The sequence below is a fragment of the Helianthus annuus genome, chromosome 16 (assembly GCF_002127325.2).
Source record: "Helianthus annuus cultivar XRQ/B chromosome 16, HanXRQr2.0-SUNRISE, whole genome shotgun sequence".
NCBI classification, from domain to species: domain Eukaryota; kingdom Viridiplantae; phylum Streptophyta; class Magnoliopsida; order Asterales; family Asteraceae; genus Helianthus; species Helianthus annuus.
The window spans coordinates 165,435,066-165,450,074 of NC_035448.2; the positions used below are offsets into that span (position 1 = coordinate 165,435,066).

The 15,009-nt window shown below is 36.6% G+C and overlaps 1 protein-coding gene across 1 annotated transcript; it reads left to right on the forward strand.

The window, feature by feature from the left end:
• Positions 1–310: 310 nt before the first annotated feature.
• LOC110917014 (cysteine-rich receptor-like protein kinase 8) lies at positions 311–12,331 on the forward strand. The gene is made up of 6 exons (XM_022161636.2): positions 311–1,089; positions 10,484–10,627; positions 10,777–10,901; positions 10,998–11,208; positions 11,702–11,939; positions 12,136–12,331. The coding sequence occupies exons 1-6, from the start codon at positions 798–800 to the stop codon at positions 12,314–12,316; spliced, it is 1,191 nt and encodes a 396-aa protein (XP_022017328.1). The 5' UTR covers positions 311–797; the 3' UTR covers positions 12,317–12,331.
• The last annotated feature ends 2,678 nt before the right edge of the window (positions 12,332–15,009 follow it).

Consider the following 15,009-nt stretch of genomic DNA (forward strand, 5'->3'; position numbering starts at 1 on the left):
GCCTGCAAATTCAGTTGCATGTGAAATGGAAGAATGATCACGCGTTAAAAATATAACGCGTTTTAACTTTGACGCGTGATCGGGAGTAGTGGCGGCGGTGCGTTGTTGTTTATCACGCGTGATTGGGGGTTTATAACGGACCACCCCGGATCCCCTAAGTCCGTAAAGGATCTAAATATATTCCCTTTATATCAGATGTCTTTCTAACCACATACCTTTAATTATTGATCAGTTGTAGCCGATTACCAAGACTTTTATTTTGTCATCGTATTCCACTCTTTAAATGTCACAACATCTCCTTCCTCGTCCGACACGACAAAAAATGTTCATACTCTTCACAAAACATCTCTTCTCCTTCTCTCTTATTATCATATGCTTAATCAACACCACCACCTTAGCTCAACCACCACCTTTCTTCCACCACATATGTGTGAACAAAGCTAACTACACCATAAACAGTACTTACCAAAGAAACCTCGGCACCGCCCTTTTGGCCCTCCCCACCACCAACTCCGGCTTCGGCTACTACAACTTCACTACTGGCCAAGTCAGCGACAGAGTCATCTCGTTCGTTCTTTGTCGTGGTGATATCGAACCCGATGTATGCACAAAGTGTTTGAGTGACTCCATTATTAAGTTAAGAGAACTCTGCCCCAACCAAACAGAAGCTATAGGATATTACTGAGTCATGCTTTTTGAAATACTCCAACGAGACTGGAAATACAAATACTGTGATTTTGGCGAGCCCCGTAAGTGTGGGTAATGTTGATCAGTTCAATAGGGCTGTTAGAGAGTTGATGGATCGGTTGAGAGGTGAGGCGGCTGCTGGCGGCCCGTTACTGAAGTTTGCGACCGGGAACATAACCGGGCCAGATTTCCTAACGATCCATGGTCTTGTGCAGTGTACTCCAAACTTGTCGGAGCAAGTGTGTAGTGATTGTTTGGAGGCTGCAGTAAATCAGATCCCAAATTCTAGTATTAATGGGACAAATGGCGGGAGAATTCTTCAATCGACGTGTAATTTTAGGTTTGAGGTATATGATTTTTTCAATCAGACTACTCCGGGAATTCCACAACCATCATCACCAGGTATATATGGTTTGCCTACAATATTTATGTCTTTGTTTAACTGTAATCATATAATTTTGAGGATGCAAAATAAGATTTAAAAGTAGAATATTATCTATCTATACAAAAACCAACAAAACGTTACCACTCACGCCTCCTCGGAAATAGAATGTCACAAAAGGCAAGGGATGTGTCGTTTGAATTCGCACGGGTGTTGTGGTTCATGAAAAAATTATTGCGCAACATAAAATGGAGCTCTTCCCTTTCACTTCATCCGTACGAAATATCCAAATTTCACATACAGAGTTTCCGTTCAACATCCTAACATTTACACCAGAATTGCTACCAATATTGTTGCCATAAAAACAAAATTTTAGTAAACCGTAAACTATCCAAAATTGTAACCGCCGCCTATTTGTCTCCGTCGATAATTACCCTGTTTAGGTTTGGAAAAGCAAAAACCACTACGCAAAACCTTTCAAAAAATCATAAGCGTAGCCTCTACGTCTACGGTGAGTCGTAACCGCTCACCACAAATCTCCTAACTCCATAATATGTACACCAGCGACGGCGACGGCAATTACTTTCTCACAGAAATGTCACCGGTCAGATCACACACCAACGATTCCATTTCAGTCACAGAAATGTCACTGATGAGATCACACACCAACGACTCCGACGCAGATTTCGTTTTAAATCGACCCTTAAGGAGTTCTGGTCGTTATGGGTATCCAATCTTCGGTTTTGATATTAGGGAAGGGTTGTCTTGGTTGGAAAGATAAGACACGTACCCGCATGATGAGCAATGATCTGTGTGTGTGTTTTTATTGATGGGTTGGTTTTATACTGTATTAGACCATGTGTAGTGGTAAAACAAAATAATGCCCTTACTATAGGGCATTATACTGTATTAGACCATGTGTAGTGGTAAAACAAAATAATGCCCTCACTATGGGGCATTATTAATAAAACAAATATTAATAATGTATAGAGTTAATTACACAAATGGGTCATGTGGTTTATACCTAATTTCTTCTTTGGATACTAACCTTTTTGTTAACAGGTTTAGGTTTTATGGTTTCAATTTTGTAACACCTTTGGGTACTAACACCAAAATTAGTTAATTAATAACTAAAATACCCTTGTATTTTTTTAAGTTTATCAATATAACACATTTGGGTACTAACAACTAATTTTATTTAAGTTTAAATCATTTTTACAAAATCTATTTATTTTTTTATTTTCACCTTTTTATTATACCACTTTTATTAAATACGGCTTTGCATATATGAAATTGTAATTTGAAGAATGGTAAATGGTAAAACACTGAATAAAGCAAAACTTTAAACAAATACCACCACATTATACCATCCAAATTCAATACTTTATAATCAAAACTCTTTTATCTTCACTCTTCCAAATTAAAAACCTCGTATTCTCAGATTTCTTATACTTCACTTAACTATTATAGTATAGGATAATGTACACTCACCCTCAACAAACATACCACAAAAATGGCCATCCCAACCATCAAGTCGTCGCTACCACAACAGCACCACCGCCTCCACAACAGCACCACCGCCACACATTTTTTTGTAACAACGAATCTCTTGTTTCCTCTATCTCACGCTAAACTCTTCAACATCCATCACGGTCACCACCGTCGATCCTGTCCGTCTCTAACCTACTTCTCCGTAAGCGTCGCCCCACCACCACGCCACCGCCATACAAAAATCGTTGGTGTTTTAATTTGTGGCTCCATTCCTTTTCCGTAACCGTCTAAACTTACTAAGAAATAATTGTAAATGTTTAGATCGATCGGTGAGGGAGGGTGTGAAAAGGTGGATGATGGGGAAATAGTGGTCGGAGAGGAGACGCGTCTTTTTGATTCTCAACTGTCATGACGGTTTTTGAAAAGTTTTATCGGACGTTTGTTTTTAACGACTTCCGGTTGTTTAGAGTTTGAAAATTATTGTTTATGTTTATTATTTGAATTGATATGCGGTGTTGTATGATACTATGATATATGCGATGGGGCGGTGCTATTAATTATGTGAAACGGTGGCAGCTTTTATCTTGAAACAATTTGAAAAGGCATGTAGATGCGATGGTGCCTTGTTATCAATAAAAAAACTTAAACGGTGTGTTTGTGTTCTATGGACATGATGGTTACAAAAAAGCATGTAGTTAGTTTTTGTTGCATTATATAAAATGAAAGGGTGTTGATAAAATGAACTAAAGGGTGTGACTTTTAAATAAATGAGACATGACTACATATAAAATAAAAGGGTGTTAGTAAAATGAACTATAGAGTGTGACTTTTAAATAAATGAGACATGACCCAAGTTGATAAATGTCACTGGTGACACCAATGACTCCGACGCAGATTTCGTTTTAAATCGACCCTTCAGGAGTCTGGTCGTTATGGGTATCCAATCTTCGGTTTTGATATTAGGGAAGGGTTGTCTTGGTTGGAAAGATAAGACACGTACCCGCATGAAGAGCAATGATCTGTGTGTGTGTGTTTTTATTGGTGGGTTGGTTTTATACTGTATTAGACCATATGTAGTGATAAAACAAAATAATGTCCCCACTATGGGGCATTATTAATAAAACAAATATTAATAATGTATAGAGTTAATTACACTAATGGGTCCTGTGGTTTATACTCAATTTCGTCTTTGGTAACTAACCTTTTTTTAACAGGTTTAGGTTTTATGGTTTCAATTTTGTAACACCTTTGTGTACTAACACCAAAATTAGTTAATTAATGACTAAAATACCCTTGCCTTTTTTAAGTTTATCAATATAATACATTTGGGTACTAACAACTAATTTTATTTAAGTTTAAATCATTTTTACAAAATCTATTTATTTTTTTATTTTCATATTTTTATTATATTTCTTAACTAACATAAACTCTACTTATTTTTTTATATATGATTGATAATAATAATAATAATAATAATAATAATAATAATAATAATAATAATAATAATAATAATAAATATCTTTCGTGTAAAAAAAATTAAGCCATTTTTAACTCGTTTTTTTGTTCATTTACATTTCTTGCAATTTTATCTAAAATACCTAGCTATATAGTTTTATCTAAAATACCTAGCTATATAGTTTTATGTAAATTAAATATCTTTCTAAAATAGTAAATGTAAATGAACAAAAAAAAAAAACGAGTTAAAAAAAGGCTTAAATTTTTTTACATGATAGATATTTATATTATCAATCATTTCTATCCAAAATTAAAAACGAGTAAGGTTTACATTATTTAAAACGGGTAAAAATTTAATTTACATAAAGCTTTATAGCTAGTAGATTTTATTTCAAAAATCTATTTAAAAAAATACTGGTGTAACAAGTAGATTTTATGTTAAATAAGAAATTTAATAAAAATATGAAAAAATAGATTTTATGTTAATTAAGAGATGTAATAAAAAGATGAAAATAAAAAAAATAAATAGATTTTGTAGAATTGATTTAAATGTAATAAAATTAGGTGTTAGTACCCCAAATGTGTTACATTGATAAACTTAAAAAGATGCAAGGTATTTTAGTCATTAATTAACTAATTTTGGTGTTAATACCCAAAGGTATTATAAAATTGAAACCATAAAACCTAAACCTGTTAAAAAAAGTTAGTACCCAAAGACGAAATTAGGTATAAACCACATGACCCATTTGTGTAATTAACTCTAATGTATATGTTAATTTTAATTTTAGTGTTTGAACTATTGTTTCTGCGAATTGATGCATCGTGTGAGGAACTGAGGAACTGACACCAAGGAATGCTTATGATTGAGAACTTTGTGAAACCAAAACTAATTAATAAGCAAAGCAAATAAAAAGCGACTGTATAGGAGAGCGGCTTGAGTAGCAAGGAGGTGGAAACGGTTCGGAACCTATGATTTGGAAGAAAAACTGAACCACTTTTGATAGGGTAAAAGAAAAAGGAAACTTGAGAGAATGGAAGGAAGCTAATTTCTGAATGAATCAGAAGTTAGCGGCAATACTAGGTTAAAAACCAAACCATAATTCTAAGTTTACATAAGACATCCAAGAAAATACCAAAAGGCCACAATGGTCCCTCAAACATGAAAAAAAAAGATAATAAGCAATAATAAAATTAAACTCCAGCTGATTCGTATCAAGACTTCCCCCTTCAGCACTTTTTGACCTCAAGAAGTGAGCTCTGCAAAATCAGGAAAACGCAACCTTAACTCGTCCAGGAACTTCCATGTAGCATCTTGTGTTCCTTGACCCTTCCAATGAACTAGAACCTTCATCGCCGCACGATTCCTCCTCTTAACTAGCTTCCGATCCAAAACAACATGGGGTTGAAGAGTGAAACGAGCTTCTACTGGAAGAGGAATGATCTTAGTTGCTAGTCCACCCGCCTCCATCAACAAGGACACATGGAAATGGGGTGAATTTGCACCTCTTCCGGTAAACCCAAACGATACGCAACGTTACCCACTTTCTCCACAATCACAAAGGGCCCAAAATACTTAGGAGTGAGTTTCGAGTGCTTGTAGGCCCTCAAAGAGTTCTGCATATATGGCTGCAATTTTAAATATACCCATGCCCCTGGTTCAAAAACCCACTCCGTCCTATGCTTATCCGATTGCTGCCTCGTACGATTTTGAGCCTTGAGTAATGATTGTTTCATCAACTTAATCGCTGTCTCACGGTCTTGCATCATCTCATCCACGTCTCGGTCACTAGTATCTCGAGGAATGTACGATATATGCAAAGGAGGGTGGTACCCGTATAGAGCCTCAAAAGGAGATTTTTCTAACGACGAGTGAAACGTGGTATTATACCACCATTCCGCTAGCGACACCCATTTGACCCAAGTATGAGGCCTTTCCATCACCATGCACCTTAAATAACCCTCTAAACAATGATTAACTACCTCCGTTTAACCGTCCGACTGTGGATGGTATGCGGTAGACAAGTTAGCCGCTATTCCTTGAAGGTTTAAAAACTCCGTCCAGAAGGCACTCAAAAATATCAGGTCACGGTCAGAAACGATTGACTTAGGACACCCGTGGAGTTTAAACACATTATCAAGGAAGACCTGAGCCACCTCCTTAGCAGAGAACGGATGACCCAACGTCATGAAATGGCAATATCTTGTAAGTCGGTCTACCACCACGAATATAGTATCCTTACCCTTGACCTTTGGTAGCCCACCTATAAAGTCCATCGAGATGTCAGTAAAGATAGTTTCGGGAATCGGTAATGGTTGTAACAAACCTGGTGTGGCAATGTTTTCGTGTTTGGCTCTCATGCACACATCACATGCTCGTAGTATCCGACGGACCACCTTCGATATTCCCTTCCAAAAAAACATACCCTTAACCCGTTGAGTCGTAGCTCGTATTCCTGAATGACCCCCCATGGCGGACTCGTGGCAAATTTTCACAATTTTCTCTCTTAGATCTGTATCAGCCCCTACCACCATGTGCACTTCCTTGGCTAGCCACTTCTCGTTCCATTTAAACCTTGGCACATTTTCACCTTTATTCAGCCTCTGTACTATGTTTTGCACTTCAATATCCCCACTTTGATTATCCAAAATTCTTTGCAACAAAATGGGTTCTAGTTGCGAAATAGCCATGGTAAATAGAGTACCGCCTTGGACCCGAGATAAGGCATCAGCCGCGACATTCTCCCGACCTTGTTTATACTCAATGCAATAATCGTAACCCATCAGTCTTGCTAGCGATTTATGTTGCAACGGAGTGGTCACCTTTTGAGTTAAAAGGTGCTTCAAACTTCTCTGGTCTGTACGGATAAAAAACGGACCAGTGATGAGGTAATAATGCCATTGTTTCACTGCCACCATAATTGCTAATAACTCCTTTTCATAAACCGATAATGCATCTTGTTTCGGTGAGAGAGCCCGACTTAGAAACGAGACCGGGTGACGCTCTTGCATGAGCACCGGCCCAATTCCACCCGCCGAAGCATCCGTTTCAATTACAAACTGTTTCTTAGGATCCGGAAGAGCCAAAACTGGGGCCGATGACAAAGCCGCTTTGAGTCTCTCGAATGCGTCTTGGGCGTCTTCACTCCATCGGAACGCATCCTTCCTGAGGAGATTGGTAAGTGGTTTTGCAATCATGCCAAATGATCGGATAAAGCGTCGGTAATACCCCGCTAAGCCCAAAAAACCCCCGGAGTTGTTTAATGGTTTTGGGTACAGGCCATTGTTGAACCGCCTCTATCATCACCGGTCCGCCTTCACCCCTTCTCTGGAGATTATATGGCCCAAGTACTCTACAGCTCGACCCCCGAACACACATTTAGATTCTTTTGCAAACAACTTATTTTCTTTCATAATGGGAAGGACTTGTTTCAAATGTTTCACATGTTGCTGTTCATCTCGACTGTAGACCAATATGTCATCAAAGAAAACCAATACTCCTTTTCGTAACATAGAACGAAACACGTGATTCATAAGGGCTTGGAACATTGCCGATGCGTTTGTGAGATCGAATGGCATAACGAGGAATTCGTAGTGCCCTTCGTGGGTTCGAAATGCGGTTTTGTGGACGTCTTCAGGTGCCATGCGCACCTGATGATACCCGGAACATAAGTCCAGCTTCGAAAATAATGTAGCACCCCCAACTCATCTAACAACTCCTCAATCAATGGAATGGGAAATTTATCCTTAACTGTTGCCTCATTGAGACAACGATAATCCATACACATACGCCATAGGCCGTCTTTTTTCTTAACCAAGACAACCGGAGCTGCAAAAGAGCTTTGGCTATTCTGAATGACCCCCGAATCTAACAATTCCTGGGTGGTTTTCTCTATAACATCTTTCTGTACCGACGGATATCTGTAGGGGCGTTGACTTATCGGCTCCGTTCCTTCCTTGAGTATGATTCGATGGTCGAACGAATGAGAAGGAGGCAGCCCATTCGGCAGCCGGAACACCTTCGCGAAGGCGCGGACTAACGACTTCCAAGGGAGGCTCTTGGGTGGAATACCGGGATCGCATTAAACCTTCGATTGATACGTGGCATCGGGTCCCCGGTTAGCCAACTGTAAACTAAAAAGTTGTAGATGACCCCCTTTCGCATGCTTATTTAGTAACTCATCCATTTTCTGTACCGAGCACACCGACACCTTGTTATTTTGTAAGCCTTTCAACTCGTATTGTTTACCCTCCAGCTCGAACCGCAGGGTCATTTTTTGGAAGTTCCACAAAATATCTTGTAATGGAAGGAGCCATTGAACCCCTAAGATCATGTCGTAATTTTCCAACGTTAGAAGCAACACCACCACTCTAAACCAATGGCCTTGCATGGCCCATTGAAACTTGGGACATAACTGAGTACACTTGAGTTCTTTCCCGTCCGCCACCCCCATGTTGATAGGAGCGATGTCTCTAACCTCACATTGAAGTTTCTTTGCTAACCTGCTATCAATGAAATTGTGAGTTGATCCCGAATCAACAAGGATATGCAACTGACGGTTTCCCATTGATCCTTGAACCCGCATAGTCGAGTACAACGGAAGACCTGTTAGCGCATGGATAGAGATTTGGTGTTCTTTTTCATCTTCCTCAGTTCCCTCAACCTCTACATCATCCTCGTCTTCCAACTCAATAACATAGACTTGGCCACGAGTTCGAGTACATTTGTAACCCGGCACAAACTTTTTGGTACACCAAAAAAACATTCTCCTTTCGCCCGTTTTGCTTCCAATTCTTTACTTGAGAGACGACGTTGGTTCGGTTTGGCAAGAGTGCTTTCCGTCGCTCGTGGGGTAGGAAGAAGCGGTAGCTTAGCGGCATTAGACGGTGGCGTGATTCTAGTATCACCCCCTTCACAAACCCGGTTCTGCCACTCGCTAGTTTAATTTTTTTATCCATGCTTGCATTATTAAGATCTTGGGTCCTGGCTAACCCATAGGCTTGATGGAGTGTAGTGGGTTTAAACATCTTGACCGGCCCCCGAATCTCTTCCTTCAAACCTTTCAGATATAAAGTAATAGCTTGGGCCTCACTAAGACTTACCTTGTTAAGTAGGCTGTCAAAAATGTTGTTGTACTCCTTTAGTGACCTAGTTTGTGTTAGCAGTGCAAGTTCTTCTAAAGGGTCCTCAAACATTGTGTCTGAAAACCGGTTCGAGATAGCTCGAACGTAGTCATCCCAAGGGTATTCCGCGACCGTAGTTCCCCTGGTTTTCATAAAAGCTTGGTGCCATTGTATGGCTTCTCCTTCAAGATGGACCACAATGCACCTTAGCTTTATATTGTCGAGAGTCTCATCGAGAATAAAAAAGTGTTCACAGCGGTATATGCATGCCTCAACATCTTCTCCTGAGAATCGCGAAAACTCCACTTTCCTGACGCGCATGGGTCGGTTAGGGCGGGACTCTCCCTCGCCAAAGTTACCGAAAGAAATTCCTGTGGAGAAAACTCCGCTCGACTGGTCCTTAACATGGTTCAGAATCTGCTCCTGTTGCTTCATAGATTGTTCCTGCAGCTTCATAGACTGTTCTAGTTGTTTCATTAGCGTTTCCAAAGATGCTTGAATATCTGAGATTGCCTTATCATGTTCCTTGACAGCCCTGTCAAGATCTTGGTTGCGGGTGTTCGTCATGGTGAGTGGTGAGGGTTCCGACGAAGGATCGGAATAGCTCTGATACCCTTGATAGGGTAAAAGAAGAAGGAAACTTGAGAGAATGGAAGGAAGCTAATTTTTGAATGAATCAGAAGTTAGCAGCAATACTAGGTTAAAACCCAAACCATAATTCTAAGTTTACATAAGACAACCAAGAAAATACCAAAAGGCCACAATGGTCCCTCAAACATTAAAAAAAGATAATAAGCAATAATAAAATTAAACTCCAGCTGATTCGTATCAGCTTTGGGGTTACGGGTTAATTTAGAACCGAACCGCTTCTGGTCAGATAGGCCGGTTTTGTTCCTAGGTTTTTTGTGCACCAAACACAATGCACCACCGTTGGCAATTTTCAAACCCTGAAATTAAAATACAAATCTGAATTTCATGTATATTCGCCCCATTAAGGATTAAGGATTACCTTTAAAATTCATCTCACTTGTGTTCAGAACCTAAATCCAGAGCTCAAACACACATAAACGAAAATTTACACACATATGATAAAAAAAAATATAGTCAAACACATGAACAACAATTAGATTTAAATTTTGATATGTGCTTACCCAAAACCTATAAAGGATGAGGAGGATCTGAAATGTCTACAAAATTAACTTTAACTTGATAATAATATTTACCTAAAAAATTTAATATCAACATTTCTTTTTTACTTCATCACATTTCTATAATAACAAGTAATTTTAGTTTTAGAAAATCTTCAAAATAACTTACATTTTCATCATTACGCTTTACATTTTTCAGGTAAAGAGGAACACACAACTCTTATTGTGATAATAGTAATTGTTTTTGTGACAATTGCGGCCATCATAATTGCTTCATTGTGTTTCTTTATGAGGACCATGAAGAAGAAAACACAAATTTCGTCACCTCATGAAAGTACTCAGAGTAAGTTTCATGTTTGCACCTTAACATTCATAGTTACAAATTGAACCAACGGATAACGGGGTTAAACACACATTGCTTTGACTTGTAGTCATAGCATTAAGACAACTTGGTCGCTAAAGCCACATCTAACTTATCTTTCATTCTACTAGCTGAAACTATGGACATTGGCATTGCTGAACCATTACAATACAGCTTTAGTGCAATCAAAGCAGCAACTAATGACTTTTCCGAAGACAATAAGCTTGGACGAGGTGGATTCGGTGCAGTTTACAAGGTATAGACAAATCAATATTGGTCATTGTGTTTTAAATATTCAGAATCTTGATCTTAGTTAAACATTAATACATTATAGCCATCATATGATATTTAGGGTACCCTTATAGACGGGAATGAAATAGCAGTTAAGAGACTAGCAAGGAATTCACAACAAGGTGATGTTGAATTCAAGAATGAGGTTTTCCTAGTTTTGAAGCTTCAACATCGTAATTTGGTTAGGCTCCTTGGTTACAGCATAGAAGGAAAGGAAAGACTTCTTATTTATGAGTTCTTGCCAAATGGAAGCCTTAATCAGTTTATATTTGGTAAGTCTTAAAGAGGAAGCATTTTTTCAATCCCAAACATTGATATGTAAAGAAAACCATTATTAAACATTACACGTATTCGTGGGTTGGATTTATGAGTTCGACATAGAAGGGAAGGAACGACTTCTCATTTATGAGTTCTTGCCAAATGCAAGTCTTGATCAGTTCGTATTAGGTAAGTTCTTAAAGAGGACACCTTTTTTTGAGTCCCATATAGATTGCACCGTAAGAAAAACATTACACATATTTGTGGGTTGGAAATAATATTTTAGCAAGAAATTTGGCCAATTTAGGCATTTAGCAACCAATGATTGTTTTACATTTCATAAGTTCTTAAAGAAAAACTTTGTTGCATGTGTCATAGAAGTTCTTAACACTTTCTTAGGAACATAACTTAATGATGTTTAAACAATTTAACATTGTTAGCAAAAATATGATTTTTCTTTTGTAGTGAATCTTGTCACTAATTCCCAGTTAATGATTATGTTTGCAGACCAAACTAAACGTATACTTCTTGATTGGGAAATGCGGTACAATATAATATTGGGCATAGCGAAGGGATTGTTATACCTTCATGAAGATTCTCGTCTAACAATAATTCATCGTGATATGAAGGCAAGTAATGTTCTTCTAGATGCAGAAATGAACCCTAAAATTGCTGACTTTGGTTTGGCAAGATTATTTAAACCTGAGGAAACCCAAGGAGACACGAGTCGGATTGTTGGAACATAGTAAGTCTTCCATTAGTTTAATTTCATAGCAGGACCATATGTAATTTTACATATACTTCTAGAAGGGCGTATAACTCCCACTTTGTTAATTAGTGTTTCTGAAATAAGGTCTACTTTCGGCTGAAAATGATGACCTTTTTGTGACCATATGTTGTTGCAAGTGATAACTTTTTTCCTGGTCTATGCACTCTTATAGTGGTTATATGGCACCTGAATATGTCCGACATGGCCATTTCTCAAACAAGTCAGATGTCTTTAGCTTCGGAGTGTTGGTACTAGAGATAGTAACGGGTCAAGAAAACAAATGTTTTCAGCATGGAGAGAGTTTAGAAAATCTTCTTAGCTTTGTAAGTATCATATCATTTCACCAAACCTGAATTGAAATAACATATGTAATTTTGTGGATATATTCCATTGCAAAAGTTATTTTTTATTATATGTATAAAGTTCTTATCATTTAGTTAGAGTTCAGAAGATCTTCTAAGCTTTGTAAGTATCCTATCATTTCTCCAAGCCTGAATTAAAACAACATATATTATTTGTGTGGAAATATTCCCTTACAAAAGTAATTTTTATATTATATGTTTGATATCTCTATAACAAAGTTAATATATATCATTTAATTAGGCATGGAAAAGTTGGCGAAATGGAACAACATCAAATATCATAGATCCTGCATTGAAGATGGGACCAAGTTTACATGACGTCATTAGAACTATCCACGTTGGATTATTATGTGTTCAAGAAAATGTCATCAGTAGGCCAACCATGGATTCCGTTGTTCATATGTTGCATAGCTTCTCTGTCACACTTCATGTACCATCAGAGCCTGCATTTTTTCATTCTTCCAAGAAAACAAGTGGTCTACAGGATCCTAAAATATGAGAATCTATAAATGAAGTTTCAATATCTGATTTTATTCCTAGATAGATATTTAGAATGAATATAATGTATATTTTCTTGGTTTTCCTTTTAAAAAGACATTATCTGATTTCATTCAAAGTTGTATTTTTCTTCTAATGTTAAGCAATAGTAATCATACCCATGCATTCATAATAATTACTTTGCATCCTTTTCACGCATTCATAAGTTATAACATGACATATGGATACTAAGTTATAACAAATAGAACATCTTGTTGCAAAAGGCCATTTGTGATGGTTTTGATCATCGCAAAACGCTTATTTTGAAGTAGTGTATAAAATTGATACAAGATTACTTGAAGAAATTTACATACTTATCTCTATAAACTGAAAGCTTATAGATTTACGGGTAAATAACCGTTTGTAATAACACAAGAGTACCACATTAAACATACACAAGATAAATAGCATCCTTTAGAAGATTAATTATTTAAACTAGTAGGGTACCCGCGCGATGTGGCGGGGGTGACACTTTGCATTGCGTCACTTGTTTCTGTAGTTTTCTTATTCGTATAATATTTATGGTGGCATTATTGTGGTGGATATATGTCAAATTATCACACATGTCTGGTAATTATTACATTTAGAATTTAAATTATCAAGTACTTAAAGAAACCTTTGATGCAATAAAGTATCACACGAATAAGAAAAAATAAGTCTTAAACAAAAATAAAAGTTATATAAAGAAGCACACGAATAAAGAAATATACGTCTTAAATATAAAAGTTGAAAACTAAAAGCTCAAGTGTCAAGTACATTGCATCATGATAAGATCATACGGCTTAAACATCTCAAGGATATCATCTATTTTTGTTACACCACCATTTGTCATCATCGAGATCAGTGTCCTTCAGAATTTCTTGTATCTCTTCCTGTTTGATTTTTACATCCTTTGGAGGATGAGTTTCTTCTCTGTTCTCCTCTTTAACTGATACTTACGTAGTAGCTAGTAGTAGCGCTAGTAGTAGCCAGAGCAGTTTGGGAACTGGAAAAAATGTTAAGTATTTTAGTTACATATTTTTATCATGTTACGGTTATATATAATATAGGATAAAAAACGACGTTCACAGTTAAACATAATATAAAAAAATAAATAATATATCATGTTTTAGAAACATTCATACCTGTGTAAAGATCTCAAGGGATGAATATTGAAGCTCCAAAACTACTAAATAATAAATAAGATGAATATTAAGTGTGAGCATAGAAGAATAAATCAAAGTTATATACAACAGAAAATTGAATTACCTGTAAACCAAGAATTCTAAAGAATAAGAAATTTCTTAATGCGAAAAAAACTAATGAATTATACTATATCTAAAGAACACGAAATTTCTTGAAGTGAAAACAACTAATGAATTATACTATATATAGAACCTATAAACCAACAAATTAAATAACATGTATCTTTTTCAACTAACTAATATTATCTATAAAAGTATTTTTAAACTTAAAATCCCTAAAAATGCAACATAATCTGGTATTCAGTTTTTGAAGATGCATTATGTTTAGATTATTGTGTTTTTCCCTAAAAGTTTGTTGGTAGAAAACTTATTTACCAAACTTCTAAAAAAAGTTTTTATAAAAAAATGTTTTATGAAAACGAAAATGTTTCTAAAAACGTTTTATAATTTTTTTATGAAAAATAAAATTCCATCCTGTTGAATATGGTGTTATATAAAGCTTTTTAATAAACAAATTGGATAAAACAAGTGAGCTTGTTTGATGTCAATTTACTACTTGCTAACCCGTGTAAGTGTGTACACCCAACCAAGTAAATACACAAACATACAGAATACGAAGAAAGCTCATATCAAACCCGTATGTGCAAGGTTTCGAGTCGTCAGAACAAATTGGTGAACAATCTTAATTAAACCAAAATTGGAGTGAAAATGGTTGGAATATTATTAAATTGATAATAATGAGAACAACGTAGAGAGTCTTGAGCATTTGAAATATGATAGGACACATTGTATGAATCACTTGTACACTAATGCATCATCTACTTGTAGAGTTTAATCCGCACAACAATACTGACCAAGGCAACTATCGAAACGTCGACAAAAATGAGTAGGTCAACAAGGTACCTTTGGATTTTTTTAAAACATTATAGTTTATAAGATATGATAAGAATACGTAAAATAATT

Bases quoted from the DNA above. Each gene is read 5' to 3' on its own strand.
- LOC110917014 (XM_022161636.2), top strand. From the start codon at position 798: ATGGATCGGTTGAGAGGTGAGGCGGCTGCTGGCGGCCCGTTACTGAAG. The intron at 10,628-10,776 runs GTAAGTTTCATG...TCATTCTACTAG, and splicing joins ACCTCATGAAAGTACTCAGA to CTGAAACTATGGACATTGGC. The intron at 11,209-11,701 runs GTAAGTCTTAAA...TTATGTTTGCAG, and splicing joins CCTTAATCAGTTTATATTTG to ACCAAACTAAACGTATACTT.